This window comes from Arachis duranensis, chromosome 9 (assembly GCF_000817695.3).
Source record: "Arachis duranensis cultivar V14167 chromosome 9, aradu.V14167.gnm2.J7QH, whole genome shotgun sequence".
In the NCBI taxonomy this organism is placed as follows: Eukaryota; Viridiplantae; Streptophyta; class Magnoliopsida; order Fabales; family Fabaceae; genus Arachis; species Arachis duranensis.
The window spans coordinates 4,770,467-4,786,307 of record NC_029780.3 but is presented as its reverse complement, the minus strand read 5'-3'; the positions used below and the strand labels follow the sequence as shown (position 1 = coordinate 4,786,307).

The 15,841-nt window shown below is 33.3% G+C and overlaps 3 protein-coding genes across 7 annotated transcripts; all 3 read left to right on the top strand.

Annotated features, from left to right (window-relative positions):
- Positions 1 to 471: 471 nt before the first annotated feature.
- Positions 472 to 7,554, top strand: LOC107464204 (putative F-box/FBD/LRR-repeat protein At4g00315). Of its 5 annotated transcripts, none has more exons than XM_021132343.2 (4): positions 472 to 503; positions 4,965 to 6,178; positions 6,297 to 6,491; positions 7,167 to 7,554. In XM_021132343.2, the coding sequence occupies exons 2-4, from the start codon at positions 4,967 to 4,969 to the stop codon at positions 7,371 to 7,373; spliced, it is 1,614 nt and encodes a 537-aa protein (XP_020988002.1). In that variant the 5' UTR covers positions 472 to 503; positions 4,965 to 4,966; the 3' UTR covers positions 7,374 to 7,554. The 5 variants fall into 5 exon arrangements, 4 of the variants coding, with proteins under 4 accessions (XP_020988002.1, XP_052110638.1, XP_015938619.1 ...); XM_052254678.1 differs by having other exon boundaries at positions 474 to 503; positions 4,931 to 6,178; XM_016083133.3 differs by lacking the exon at positions 472 to 503 and adding an exon at positions 4,568 to 4,631.
- Positions 790 to 1,768, top strand: LOC110275592 (F-box/LRR-repeat protein At5g02910-like). The gene is made up of 3 exons (XM_052254146.1): positions 790 to 985; positions 1,301 to 1,672; positions 1,764 to 1,768. The coding sequence occupies exons 1-3, from the start codon at positions 790 to 792 to the stop codon at positions 1,766 to 1,768; spliced, it is 573 nt and encodes a 190-aa protein (XP_052110106.1).
- Positions 1,815 to 2,666, top strand: LOC127741659 (uncharacterized). Its single transcript, XM_052254680.1, has 2 exons — positions 1,815 to 2,041; positions 2,202 to 2,666. Exons 1-2 carry the CDS (start codon positions 1,841 to 1,843, stop codon positions 2,406 to 2,408), a joined length of 408 nt encoding a protein of 135 aa, XP_052110640.1. The 5' UTR covers positions 1,815 to 1,840; the 3' UTR covers positions 2,409 to 2,666.
- Positions 7,555 to 15,841: the final 8,287 nt, after the last annotated feature.

Genomic DNA, 15,841 nt, shown 5'->3' with positions numbered 1-15,841 from the left:
AATTTTATTTTATTTTCTTTTTAGACGGAGGACTGTTTTGTCTAACGGAAAAAAATATTGGAGGATTAATTTGTATATTAATTTTTTTGGGGACTAAAATGTCCGTTTTTAAAATCTTTGGAGACTGATTTGGATAATTATTCTGCTGAAAAATAAACTGAAGACTGATTTGTCTATCAAAATAAAATTTTAAGAATTAATCTGTGTATTAATTTTTCTTGAAAACTAAAATATCCAATTTTAAATTTATTAAAAACTGATTTGGATAATTGCTTTTTTAAATAAATTTATGAGCTTGTTAAACTTTAAATTGGTCAGATTTTAAATCTGGAAAAAACTTATAAAAATTAATAAAATTAAACTTTGATTTTGACGAGTCTGATCTAAACAGTAGCCATATATAAAGCGTATTCAAGAGCAATCTTTTTAAATTTTAACCCCTTGCGTTTACTTCTCAAGAGAGGAGTCGGAGAGAGATTGAACGAAGCGGCAAAGTTTCTTCGGTAAATGCATCTTCCTCGTAGAACTTCAAACATATCTTTCTTTCATTCTGCTTGTGGATCTTTCTTTGTTTTTTGTTTTTCATTTTCTGAAAATTCCGGATGGCAATTTTAATTAGGGTTCGGTTCACAACATTTTGGGTCATGCTGAAAAGTTTGAGCTTTAATATGAAAAAACTCGTCCCTGAAAAGTTCTTAGTCCCTATTTTTTACTAGATGCCATACTGATACATGTTGAACTCTTTTTTCAACGCCTTATCCCAGGGACACAACTGTAGTTTGAGAAGAAATGGACCGAATATCCGGTCTGCCAAAAGTTATACTTCATGACATCCTCGGAAGGTTACCAGACAAAGATGCTGCTAAGACTAGTGTTTTGTCAAAGGCATGGAGAGAAACATGGTTTTCATTTCCCATATTGTCTTATTGCAGCCGCAATTTTTTTAATTTACATGGCAAATTAGACATGTTCATTCAGTATGTCAGTAAAAGATTAACTAGGCTTCGTGACCAAGGCTTAGCAATCAAAGAATTTAACTAAGTTGGTGTTGAGAGAGGGGATTAGACTTGACCCTGCATTCTTAAACCATTCGCTCAAGTTTTTCTCAATGAGAACATTGTCTTTGAGTCATGTACTTCTTGAAGATGAAAGGGTTATCGAGCATTTCATTTCACATTGTCCTTTGATTGAGCATTTAACTCTTCATTTTTGTTATGTATATAACCCTTCACGTGGAGGATACACACTATTCTAGGATTATGACCTATTGAGTGAAATATTTAAGCTTGCAACTTGCAAGGTCTACAAAAGCTGAAGGGCGCTGATATCCGAGGAATACAAGAGGTATATATTGATGCTCCGAATCTTGAGAACTTATATTATCGTGCTCTTGATATGGATACACCTTTTAAGATGAATTTGGATAGTTGTACAAATTTGAGATGGTTGAGCTTGCAGAATTTGAGGAGCCCAAACAAGTGGTTCCTTGAACAGTTTTATTGGATTCCTTTCCTTGAGAGTTTGATGTTGCATAATTGCTCTATGTTTGAGCATGAAAGGATTAATATTCCAAGTCCTGAACTGAAGTTCTTCAGTTTATCACATTGCTCTAACTTGAAGGAGGTCAACATTGATGCTCCAAATTTATTATCCTGCGAGTATGACGGGAAAGGCAACCCTGTCATATCTTTTCTGAGAATTTCTAATCAACTTGAACTCAATGCTCATTACGGTGTGATTATGAATCATCGTCATGTTTATAGCTTGAGGGAATTTGTCCAAAACATTAAACCCCAAAAGGTTTTGGCATCTCTTTATTTGTCTGTTTGTACCCTGAATTATGCAGATTAGAGAAATCCTGGGTGTGGGTGTATTGCAAGTTTCATCACCTCCTCCATGTATTAAACATGTTCAATTATGTTTTCCTATGAATATGGAAGCTCGCTATTTTCCCCTTATGAATTGGTTGCTTTCAAGTTGCTTCCCGAAAACTATTTCATTCTGCTTGCAATCTAATTTTAACATGAAGGCATTCATTGTGGTATGTCATTGTCTCCAAAATTTTCAGCTTGAATTTTCCCCTTTACAACTTTAAGTCCAAGTTTCATTTGTTGAGTGTTGATAATATCAAATACTTATCAAGATAAATAAAATGTTATATGGAGCCTCTAACTTTACTCATTATTTCACAAAAATAACAGTTTTTCTATGAGATGCTGATGGATAGAAAGAAGTGCGGGTGCTATCTCCGTTCAAGGAGCAAACAGTGTTGTTGGCATGGGTTGAAGGTTGTGAAGGTCACACATTTAGAAAGGACTTATGAAAATGTTGAAGATCTTAAAGCCATGTTAGATGCATTGCCAGAATCCCCTGTTGAGGAATTAATCACTTTTGGCTTAGAGTTGTAATCTTGCCAGACATGCATTCCCCATTTGAGTTTCTTAGATGTGTGTGCGTATGCATTTATCTTAGTGCTTATGTATATACTAAGTTAAATCTTTTTGCTTAACATAATCTACTAGTGACACAGTATATTTGGATATCATTTATTAGAATTTTCTAGATTCTGCCATCAATTGAATTCTGGAATTTCAATTTAAGCGGAATAATGTGGTTGTTCTAGGTGAAAGTGCAAAATGAATGATACAAGCAATGGTATTGTGACCCATTATATGATGTGATATGTTTGACTAAATATATTTAATTAACCATCTAAGAGTTTATAATGTCATCTTCATATGAAGATATTATCATATAAGTATTTTTCTTTTCTAAAATGTAACTTGTTAAAATTCAAAGAATACTAGAAGTACGTATTGATTCTCTAAATCTTGAGTAGCTATGCTATTAAGCTTTGGATTTCGATGCACCGTTCAAGGTGAATTTTGATAATTGCAAAATTTAAGATCAGAATGGTTTAAGTTTTTAATGAGCAAAAATTCTTGTTCTCGTTTTCACCCTCAAAACCGTAAAATAAATTTCAATTCCACTCTCGCTATCTTTCGGAGAAGTGAGGGTCCGTACTCTCGTCGTTGTATACTTTAATGATTTAATCTAAGAGATGTTCTTCAAATTGGATAGTTTTATGGTGATTGTTTTATGATTATTTGTGTTTGTGTCTTTTTTTTCTTTTTTCTCCCTCCCTAGAGATACATATGTAACCACACTGCATGTGACAAATTTCTTCAAAGTGATGAAGTATAAAGTGAAAAAATAAAATTTTATTTATTTTAAATTAAAATAATAAAGTCTTATGATGAAAATATAAATAATGATAGTTAATTTTTATTATATTATTTTACTAATATATTTATTTTATAAGTTTTTCTTTTCAAAATTTCAGGATAGTTATTCCAATATTTTTTGAAAACTAAATAATAAATTATCCTCTCTATCATTGCATAATAGGTATAATTGCACACATTTAACATGAAAATATTTGATTTCTTATAAAATTTACTGTGAAAAATTCATCCTTGTATAGTTTGCCATGTTGACATGGGAATGTTAGTTTTTTAAGGCCTAAACATTTATGATATTGGGACATCATATGGTCGAATTCGGCCTCAACCAGATACGGGACGATGGCGTCGGGTGGAGAAAGGGTATGACTCATTCGTCGAGGCAGTAGAAGTCGAGGCCTTTGAAGAATTATAAAAAAAATTCAACCTCATAAAGAGATGATTATAAATTTTTGTTTTAATGAATATGTTACTTTTTTCTGTTTAGTAATTGTTTTAAGCAAATATTTCTATCTAAACTACAGCTACTTTTACTTAAAAACATACTTTTATGTTTAAACCCTACACATATCTCTACATCACATATGCCAATAATAAAATCCTAATTAGAATGCTATCAATACTAACAACCTAGCACAACAAAAACAGAGTTCCAAACCAATAATTAAGCCATAACAACTTTGCACAAGCAAATAGAGTTTTAAAAACCATTTAATTACGTTCTTGTCACTACAAGACTACCCTAACAATGGCCACATACTTAGATTAAATGAACAGAACGCAATTAACCTCGAAGTCGGCCGCCTTGGCGTAATGCGACGTCTCGTTCAGCCTGTTGATGTCCCCGTCGTTTCCCACCTAGAGCGCCATGACTGTATCAGTCAAAAATAGAGTAGGAAAGGGTTAAAAGGGGGAGAAAGAGGTTGACTAAGTCAAAATGGGACCCGAAACAATGCTGTAAACGACTTATACTTATAGGCGCGGACATGCCTTATCTCGTTTACCGTGTAAACGAGATACAAGCACTGCTATCTCGTTTACAGTGTAAACGAGTTAACAAAGAAAAATTTAAAAAGGTAAATTTTTTTAAAATTACGGTTTTTATAATAAATAAACAAAAAATATTTTATATTATTATATTAAAATATAATTGATATATAAAATTTTTTTTATAGATATTTAAATATAAAATTATTTTTATTTTTTAAAATCTTTTTATAAAAAATAATTATTTTTTCTTAAAAACTTACTTAAACAAGCCCTAGGTCATTAGTGATAGCAACTATATATAAAGCGAATTGAAGAATAATTTAGTATTGTTAACCCCTTGCGGTTACTTCTCAACAGAGGAGTCGTAGAGAGATTGAACGAAGCGGCAAAGTTTCTTCGGTAAATGCATCTTCCTCGTAGAACTTCAAACATATCTGTGATATCTCTCTTTCATTCTGCTTGTGGATCTTTTTCCCCTTTTTTTTCTGTTTTATTTTGCTTCTCGTAAGTCTTTGATGTTGTTTATTTTCTGAAAATTCTGGATGGCAATTTTACATAAAAGTTTCCATAGGGTTCGGTTAAAATAAAAGTTTCCATTTTCTACCAGATGCCATGTTGATTTAAAAGAGTTTGTTTTTGAGGTTTTTAGACATTAGATCCTTCCGTTACTCTGATAAATCATTTATATTGACGTTTAGAACTCTTTTTTCAACGGCTTATGATGTTATGAAGAAATGGACCGAATATCTGCTCTGCCAAAACCTATACTTCATGACATTCTTGCAAGGTTGCCAGAAAAAGATGCGGCTATGACTAGTGTTTTGTCAAATGAATGGAGAGACACATGGTATTCATTTCCCATATTATCCATTTGCGACAGAATTATTTTTGGTTCTTATAGTCCTCAGATAATTAGCAAACTAGACAAACTAATTGGCTATGTCACGAGAAGATTGTTGAAGCTTCGTGAGCAAAGCTTAACAATAAAAGTATTTAAGCTCGACATGATGCGAGAACACAATAAGTATATGTCCCATCATTTTGATCTTTGGATGAACATGGTTAGCGAAAATCGTGTGGAAGTACTTGAGCTTTGCCTCTTCTACTTTGACACCTATCGTGTTCCACCATATGACTTACCACGTTGTGTCTTTGAAGTTAAATCTCTTACTAAGTTGGTGTTGAAAGGAAAAATAAAACTTAACCAATCATTCTTCAATCATTCTATCAAGTTATTTTCACTGAGAACACTATGTTTACGTGATCTACTCCTTGAAGATAAAGGAATTATTGAGCATCTCATTTCTCACTGTCCCCTGCTTGAAGATTTAACTGTATCTTGTTGTTTAGTATATAAAAAGAAGAATCCATTTGAAAACGAAAAATTTGTGGAATCATTATTCTTGCATGGTCTACAAAAGCTAAAGGAAGCTGAAATTCAAGGAATAAAAGAGGTATATATTGATGCTCCAAATCTTGAGAACTTATGTTATGCATATGGTCCTTTCTATAATTTAGAAGCTCCCCTCAGGTTGAATTTAGACAGTTTCACAAGATTGAGATGTTTGCGGCTGAGGAACTCCAGTAATACAGAGAAGTGGTTACTTGATCTATTTCATAATTTCCCTTTCCTTGAGCATTTGGAATTGTGTTCTTGCAATATGTTAGAGAGAATTAATATTTCGAGTGCTCAACTCATGATCTTGGAGGTTAACTCTGACTTGAAGGAGGTGAATATTGATGCTCCAAATTTATTATCATTTTACTATTGCGGGGATGACAGAGCTATTATATCTTTCCTAACAAGTTCTGATCATTTGGTATTCGATGCTTCTCCTGCCCATGATTCTAGGCGTGGTTATTATAGCTTGAGGGAATTTATCCTAAACATTAAACCACGAAAGGTTTTGGCATCACTCTCCCTCTCTGTCTATCATATGGATGGGGTAAGTAGATTCACTAGCTAGCTAGTTACTTGATTAATTCATTGTGTTTGCTTGCATATCTGTTCCAATTCTATTTATTTATTAATTTATTTGCTTTTATGCATCATGATTTATGTAGATTGAACAGAATTGTCTGAGTATACAGCAAGTTTCATCCATTCCTCCTAGTATCAAATGCTTGGAATTGGACTCTTCTCCAAATGAGGATGAGGATCTGTATTTCCATTATATGAATTGGTTGCTCTCTTGTTGCTGTCCAAAAACTATTTCATTCTTCTTTCAGGATGATTATGGCATGAAACCATTCACTGTGGTATGCTTATTAGTTTTTTTGTCATATCAGTATTGGTTCGCCATTAATGTTTTTACAATATTTTCGTGAACCACTCACAACCCTGTATCAATCAAGGTTCTGAAAAATTAGATCGTTCATTATTGAATCGGTAAAACTGAATGTTTAAATATTTAATTGAAGTTTAATCAGAATTGAATTAGATATTATAATAATATATTTTGTATAATATATATATTCAAAAAAAAGCTTTTATAAAAAGTAACTTCTAACAAGTTTTTTCTAGTAAAAATTTGAACTGATTCAACTTATTTAATGTTTTTTTGACCTTTTTATTGATTTTTATCGAATTTTTGTAATTGATTTTCTTATCTGAATCAGTTACCAATTTTTGATTAATTGGTTAAACCAACTAATTTGATGTAGTTTTCAGAACAATACTATTGATTCTCGGTTAACAATATATATAACCAGGAGAATGTGTCATCTTAATTTTTTTCCCTCCATTATTTGGTAAAATGTGGACTCTCACTTTATATTTGTTAAATGATATCAAGAGAAAATATTAAATGGTTAAAGATCACATTTTATCAAATAATAATTAAAAAAAAATTAAGAGAATTCACACTTATATAAATGGGGTGCAGTGTCTCTAACTCTTAACTAATTATATTTGTTGTTTTGGGAACACAACAGTTTGTCTATGAGTTGCTGATGGGCAGAAAAAAGCAGGAGTGGTTTGACCATTTTGGTGATACAAAGTGTTGGTGGCATGACTTGAAGATTGTCAAGCTCACATACTCATTCAACGATGACGAGAAGGTTGACTTTAAGACCGCGGTAAATTCAATATTATTGTCAACTAATGACCGGAAATCTGTTAGTTTTAGCTTAGAATTGTAATATTCTTGTTATCAACTGGTACACATTCCTAATTAGATTTACAATTTTGATGTTACCACTAAACAAGATTTGGGTATCGTATTGAGTATTTTTTTTCAAGTTTTTATACTTACACCAATTAATATTGAGGAGTGCTAGGGAACAACAATTTTTGTATTTTGTAACCATCAATTGGCTATCAATAGTATTTTTAATTGTGTGAGATTATATTTAATGATGAGAGATCACTCACTTTTCTTTTGATGATTAAATGTTAGCCACAAAACACAAAAGTTATTGGCCTCCTAGACTTTCTCTATTAATATTTTATCCCTTGTTGATTGTGAGTTTTATCCATCTAACGCTATAAATTATTCGTCTAAAATTTTATAAATTTTGGAAACAATATGATATTTCATCCATTTATTCTTAATTAAAAATAAAATACTATTCGGATGGTTTTTTTATATAGATTTTTATAAAATTTCGCAACAATTTGGTTCGGTATTCTTTTTAAGGAAATACAACTAATTAAAGTCATTCAAAATTTTTATCATTTTACTATCTCTAAACATTTACCTAAAGAGTGAATTTTACACCAACAATATTTATATTTAGTTTCTATTTATCTTAAAATTTTGTTTTGTCAAATTTTATAACAAACTTTTTATTTTTAAATTTTATATTTTTTCAATAAAATTTAATGATTCTATTTGTTACTATGCAGTATGCACGATGAGAAAAAGGGAAAATTAATTTGAAAAGGAAAAATATAGAGAAAAAATTTTATAAAGAAAAAATTTTAAACGACTTCCGACAATGAGGTTCTCTAAAAAAAATACTTTTTTCGTTCTTTGATTTTTATTTTTATAAGATTGGTTAATTATTCTGTTACTATTTTTTCTCTGTATATGATATGTTAAACTGTTGATTTATCTATTAAAAGTTAATTTGGATTAACAAATTTTTGGGTAAATACTCTTTCCGGCTTCTGAGCATTTTAAATTGAGATATGTCGCACCTTTATCATCCAGAAACCTCAACCAGGTCCTCAACCATCAACATTAGTGAACGTATCGACCCCTGTGACCAGTTGCCAACAGGTTGTCTGGATGACGTGTCAGGTGGAGGCTGAGTTGTCAAATGCAGGTGCCACATGTCACTAGAAGTTGTTGTAGGAACTAAAAATCCCCTGCCTGCCCAAACTGTTCTTAGCCCCACCGGCAACACCCTCCACTCACCACCCCTCCCCAGCACTCCTCCACCACCGCCACCGCCACCGCCGTCACCACTACAACCGCCTCACAACCTTCGCAACTCATGCGAGTCCTCCACCTCTTCTTCTTCCTCCACAACCTCCCAAAGCTTCACCCAATGGAGGTTCTCTCTCCCGACAACACTTTCCACCACCACCACCATTACTCCTCCGCCACAACAACCACCACCAATGCCACCACCGCTTCTACTTCCCAACAATCTTGAAGAACTCTTTCACCTCTTCGAGCTTCAACTCACTACCACCGCCTCACAACCTTCGCAACTCATGCGAGTCCTCCACCTCTTCTTCTTCCTCCACAACCTCCCAAAGCTTCACCCAATGGAGATTCTCTCTCCCGACAACACCTTCCACCACCACCACCATTACTCCTCCGCTACAACAACCACCACCAACGCCACCACCGCTTCTACTTCCCAACAATCTTGAAGAACTCTTTCACCTCTCCGAGCTTCAACTCACTACCACCGCCTCATAACCTTCGCAACTCATGCGAGTCCTCTACCTCTTCTTCTTCCTCCACAACCTCCCAAAGCTTTCACCCAATGGAGGTTCTCTCCCCCGACAACACCTTCCACCACCACCACCACTACTCCTCCGCCACAACAACCACCACCAACGCCACCACCGCTTCTACTTCCCAACAATCTTGAAGAACTCTTTCACCTCTCCGAGCTTCAACTCACTACCACTGCCTCACAACCTTCGCAACTCATGCGAGTCATCCACCTCTTCTTCTTCCTCCACAACCTCCCAAAGTTTCACCTAATGGAGGTTCTCTCTCCCGACAACATCCTCCACCACCACCACCACTATTCCTCCGCCACAACAACCACCACCAACTCCACCACCGCTTCTACTTCCCAACAATCTCGAAGAACTCTTTCACCTCTCCGAGCTTCAACTCACAACCGGCTCCGAATCCGACCGCGCCGCAACCATGCACCTTCTATAACGTTTTCTCGTCCCAAACCCTCCTCAACAACACATATGAACACCTTACCCCAGCACATATGACGCTGTTTCAGTTGAAGGGAGGGGGTTTTTAGTCCCTGCAACAACTTCTAGTGACACGTGGCACCTATATTTGACAACTCAGCTTCCACCTGACACGTCATCCAGACAACCTATTGGCAACCGGTCACAGGGGTCGATACGTCCACTAATGTTGATGGTTGAGGACCTGGTTGAGGTTTCTGGATGATAAAGGTGCGACATGTCCCAATTTAAAATGTTCAGGGGCCGAAAAGGGTATTTACCCCAAATTTTTTTATTAGAATCTCGTTATCTTTTAATGATAATTGTCAAGGCCGTTTAGTTTTTATTTTTAATTTTTATTATCTTTTTTAAATATATTAACTAAATTTATTAGATAAAACTAAAAATTATTAGTGATTTTTAAATTATTTTTACTTATAAAAATTAAATAAAAGATATATTAGTAATTAATGTGTTACATAAATATATTTTGAAAAGAGATCATTAATAGAAAAATTAATCAATCTCACAAAATTTAAATATCAAGGGCAAAAAAAAATATATTTTTTTAAAAATCTCGTAGTCTTTTAAAAAAATTTTATCAAAAATGGATTAGATATTCACTCAAAAAATATTAAAAGACAGTTGAAACTAGCTTTAATGGCAACTAGACCAATAGCAATTTTTATATATATAGGCCATAACCTGTTCTAGAATCTCGTAGTCCTTGAAAAAAATTATCAGGTCCAAATTGGATATTCATCCAAAAATATATAAAAAGACAGTTGAACTAGGCCATAATCATCCTCTCAAATACCATGATATAAATAAGAATAGCAAATGAGGTTGTATATGCTTGGTTTAATGTTGTAGGTTTTGCGAACTTCATGGTTTTGGTATAAGTGTGGCTGCTGTTTATGTGGAAGGCATTATTAGCAGCTTGTGTTTATGAGGAAGATGTACTATAAGTTATGATACAATGGCAAAAAAATGGAAAAAGAGTAGCAAATGCAATTAATTTAATTTGAATTTTCCTACCACTTGTAGAGGATAAACTTTCATCCCTATAGCAAATGCAATCAATTTAATTTGAAACTTCCTAGGTAGAGAGCAAACGTTCAGAAATATTTTTATAACCTTTCAAATTCAAAAATTATTTGAACAAAATTGTAAAAAAAGTAAATTAAAAATTCTCGTATACGAGATTCCTTGTATTTTAAAACCTTCATCGACATTTTTTTTATTATTGGATTAAGAGAATATTCAATTAGAGAGTTTTTTGATGAAGAACTCAATCCTCTTATTAGTGTAAGATGGTTGAATATACGTTAAATCAAAACATTTAATAAAAAAATAATTATATTAAATATATATAAAAAATTAGAAATTAAATTAATTATTTATATAAAATATATATTAAAAATGAAAAAATGTTAGAAAATTATTATAATTTATTATTTTTGACTATCAATTAGCCATTAATATTTAAAAGTATGAGATAGGGGTGTACATAGGTCGGGCCACACCAGATTTGGCTTAACCCAGACTCGACTCGAAATATAGACCGGGCTTAAGTTTTAGACCCTAACTCGATCCTAAACCCGATGAAACCTACGCACCTTCAGGCCGGGTGAAAATCGGGTAAAAACCGGGTGAAAGCCGGGTCTTTAGCATGTAAAAATCACCTAATCTCCAACCATTATTTCACAATTCATATAGTAAAATTCACTTAAAAAAATATAACAAAAACTAACCCTTCTCTAAAATTAAAGCATAACCATAATCAATACTAATATTGTTTAATAACACCAAATATTTAAATCAATACAAATAACACAATATTATGCATTAGTCTAAAGTCTTATGCATTTTAAACATAAAATATTAATTTATAATCTTATAATGACTAATAAAATAAAATATTAAGGTTTACAATATTTAAATTCCACATAAGAATAGTCATCATCCATCACTAATAACACAAAATATTAATTGTGTATGATGATCGGGCCATCGAGCCGAGTTCGGGTGACTCGAGCTATGACCCGGATACGACCCAAAATAATGACCGAATCTATTTTTGAGACCCTTACCCGACCCTAGACCCGATGAAATCACACTAAATTAGCCCCTAAAATGTTTAGGACCGGATCGAGTCTTCGGACCGAGTCGGATCATATACACCCCTAGTATGAAATAATATTGATGAATTCTTAGACTAAAAAATTATACTAAAAAAATTAAATTGATTAACTGAAAACCAAAAATAATAAATTTTAATAATTTTTAATATTATTCTTATTTAAATATATATTTATACATAAATATATAATAACTAATTTTATATGTATACGTACTATTTTCTATGAAAAGAAAGCATAGGAAGGACAAAGCAATCTTATCCTATAACTATACTTAAAAAGAAGATTTCTTCCATTGTGGAAATTCCACGTGGCATGCACCCCATACATTATCAAATCTCAATTCTTCTAATCATTATTCTAATAATTATCATATTAATTAGTGAAAGTTTATATAGGTGCCTTGCTGCTAGGCTTTTTAAATTCTGCTAGAATTTGCAAAAAAATTTTATTTTATTAGTCAAAATTTTTAGAATGTTAATGATATTCACAATGATAGTTCCTACTATCTCGAAAGAACGGTTAAAAGATAGATTAAATTAGAGAAGAAACAGATTATAACTTTTGTTGATAAAGATATCAAAAAGAGATTGGATTTATGTACTAAAAATTTGATTAGAAGATTACTAGTAGACACATTATTTAGTGTAGGCATATTAGAGGCTATTCTAAACATAATATGGAGATAACTAAAAGACTTCCATGATTTAGATCACGGAGGTAACAAATTCTAATTTTTCTTTAAGAATTATAATTTAAATCTAAAATGATGGAGGGAAGATTTATTGATCAATGATACAAAATTCTCTCATATTCCTATATGGACACAACTGTGGGATTTATCAGAGTAATATAAAACCAAAGAATTGGGAAGAAGGGTAGGAGAGGCGCTGGAAAAGGTGATAGTTGTTGCTGTATTCTCTATGAAAGGAAAGGAGGAGAGGATTTTAAAAATTCAAGTCTTCCTACACATCACAAAACCCTTAAGGAGGAAGATGAGAATCTCAAGAAACAACAACAAAATTTTTGACCTTCAACTCAAATACGAGAGGATTGCTCAAAAAATCTTACAAATATGGCGTAAGGAGGAGAGGAAGAAGCGGAATGGGGAGCATGGCTAAGGGCAGACCAATTCGATAGGCGAGTAGAGGGTCAAAAAGAAACCAACAACCTGAATCACTCTAATGCTGCGCAGAGAGATATGCATAAACAGAACAAACCAATTCTGGTTAATTTGATCAGAAAATTTGCAAGTCTCTGGGTTTATGATCGGAAAAAGGTTGCAGACTGATTGAAACTGATTGAAGTTTATCCAGACTCTACCAATTCATCCTCATCCAAATGTAGGAAGGTTGCAGAAGGTGACAATGCTACTTTGTCCAAGGCTCCGCATGATTAGTTCATGCTTACTAAGTTGCCCATCTCTAAGAGTACGAGCGTAGGCTCTGTTGTGTCTTAGATGTCGGTCTGTAACCAGTTTCTTTGTTTTTCTCTTGATAGACCTTTATTGCAATAATTTGTGTATCTGTGATCCTTCTTTTGCCTAACTAAAATCTTTTAATTTGCTATGCTTTGTTTGTAACTTAAGCTTATATGGCATCAATGATACACGTTTGCCTTTGTTGATTTTAAATTTTAATTCAATAACAAAGTGGCCCTTTCTAGCGTATTCACGAGATTCGCATCTTTTACTACTATTGTTTGCAATCGTTTTATTGTTATAATGGTAAATTAGAGCCATTTGTATGTGTTATTAATTTTACCATGTTGAAATAAGTATTTCTACAAGTATATATGGCAGCAACAATAATTAAACCAATTTCATTAAACTATTGGAAGAAAAGCACATCTTTTGTTATAGAGTGGACTTTGAATTAATAAATTTATAGTATTATTATCTGATACAAATATATTCCGTACTTAAAGTCATGTTTTCCTGACAAAGATACGTAACCCTACACTACTGACAACAACTCCACTCACCCTTGCAGTTATACTTGACAAGAGGGTGAAAGAGACTTACAAAAATGCTTGGATTTAGAGATGGTACCCTTTTGAGATTCACTGTCTCATCCTCTGATGAGCCATTATGTATGTCAAGGTCGTCCAGAAATGAACCATTCACCCATATTGGTGTCTTTCATTGAAGCATGTTTAATTGTTCTCTAGTATTTTCATTTAGCTTCCGTTTGTTTTGTCTATGAATTGTGTCCTCTACACAATATGTTCTGCATATTAAATCAATGTTCCCATGTTTTTTACTACTAAGTAAACTTAATTGGTGTCTATTGTGTTGCTATCATATTTAAAAATATTATTACAGCACTAGATATTAGTCATGAAGAAATAATACATGCAATTAATCGTGATATTAATTAGATTCAAAAGGATTATATATTGGGTTATTATTTGTTGCAACTTTTCATTTCCCTTTCAAAAAATACAAAAAGCAGTCCTTTAACTCTAAAACACCTCAAAAATATGAAGGAGGACTCCTGCATTACATAGCAGTATGGCACGACTAAAAATGTCAAATGCCATAAGTTTTTAGAAACCTCTTCTTATATTAGTTCACTAATGGCACTTATTTTGTGCATGCGGCATATGTGTTAGGATTCCATTCATATAAGATTTGTATGTGCATGCACCACCTCAAAATATGCTGTTGTTACTCCAACTTAGCCTTTTTTTTAGTAACTACAATGCAACTTGGTGATGGAGTGCATGACATTGATCAACAAGGTCATGTGTTTTACCTCCCTATTGACCCATTTGTGGTATGCACTGATCAGAACCTTCATTCAATGACTTGCTTTGGTTCATTTATGTCTTAATCTGGTGTATTTCATTTTTCAATAAATATGTACATACATGTAGATCTTTTACCATCTTTCAGCTATATTAATATGTTGTATCTTTGGCATTTATGTTTAACAGATCATGCATGTATTCCAAGCCTATTCTTTAGGAAATACAAAGAAAATTTAACACACACCATGCATGCAGATAATGGATTATAATTGGAATCATCTTAAGCTCATTAAGGGGGTATAATACTACTTATATTGTAGACGGGTTTCCTAATCTTGTTCATCTCTACCGCCTTCACATTGAAGGAACATTAAAGCCGAGATACCTTTTCGATGGAGTTTTTTTATGTTATTAAAGTGAAGGATCACAAACCAAGTTGGGTTGGTCTAGTGATTAGCTCATTAGTCTATTAAGTAAGTGTTGAGGGTTCGAATCCCACCTTGTGCATGCAACAACTCATTGGCTAGCGACAAACTCTTAAGTGTAACTCAGTACCAAGGTAGAGTACTTCTCAAAAGCATATAAGTGTAGCTCAATTCCTTACTCATGCATCCATAAACTCATCTTATTTGTGACAGTATTGTAATGTTCTCACGCTCACAAAAAACATGCGCTTTTCTATTGGAGTTGTGATTCAGATATAAATGATATCAGAAAGTTTGCAGAGCGGCTACTACAACTTGGAGATGGGTTGCTAGGAGACTCCGGGAGTCTGAAGTGGAAATTCCAGATGACATACTAATTGATGATGCAACAGATGCTTTTCATAAATTAATTAGCTTTGTGTACCTTGACATGTTGACTAACATTGACAACAAAACATTTTTCAAAGACAGGTCCATCCTAGCCCCGCCCCAATGTTGGAACTTGGAAGTGGTGAAGAAGGTAAACACATACATTATGCAGCAACTATGTGGTAAGGAGAAAACTTATCTTAGCTCAGATACGTTGTGCATTGATGAGGGAAATAATGGAGTCTGAGTTAGACACGTTAACACCAGACGTCCTCGATGCAATTAATTGCTCTGAATTGTCACAACACCACCTCACACTTAAAGAATTGGTGTACTGGTTATGCTATTACGCAACATCGATCAGTCCAACGGCTTATGTAATTGAACAAGGTTGCAGGTACGAAGATTGGGTAATCACATAATTGAGTGCATGACGCTAACAGGAGACAAGACCGGTCAAGTAGTTTTAATACCACGTATGAACATGATTCATAACAACCAGACTCTATCTTTTAGATTCTAACGAAGACAATTTTTGCTCACAGTTTC

Bases quoted from the DNA above. Each gene is read 5' to 3' on its own strand.
- LOC110275592 (XM_052254146.1), top strand. From the start codon at position 790: ATGGACCGAATATCCGGTCTGCCAAAAGTTATACTTCATGACATCCTC. The intron at 986-1,300 runs GTAAAAGATTAA...GCAACTTGCAAG, and splicing joins CATGTTCATTCAGTATGTCA to GTCTACAAAAGCTGAAGGGC.
- LOC127741659 (XM_052254680.1), top strand. From the start codon at position 1,841: ATGCAGATTAGAGAAATCCTGGGTGTGGGTGTATTGCAAGTTTCATCA. The intron at 2,042-2,201 runs GTATGTCATTGT...CAAAAATAACAG, and splicing joins ACATGAAGGCATTCATTGTG to TTTTTCTATGAGATGCTGAT.
- LOC107464204 (XM_021132343.2), top strand. From the start codon at position 4,967: ATGGACCGAATATCTGCTCTGCCAAAACCTATACTTCATGACATTCTT. The intron at 6,179-6,296 runs GTAAGTAGATTC...TGATTTATGTAG, and splicing joins CTGTCTATCATATGGATGGG to ATTGAACAGAATTGTCTGAG. The intron at 6,492-7,166 runs GTATGCTTATTA...GGAACACAACAG, and splicing joins GCATGAAACCATTCACTGTG to TTTGTCTATGAGTTGCTGAT.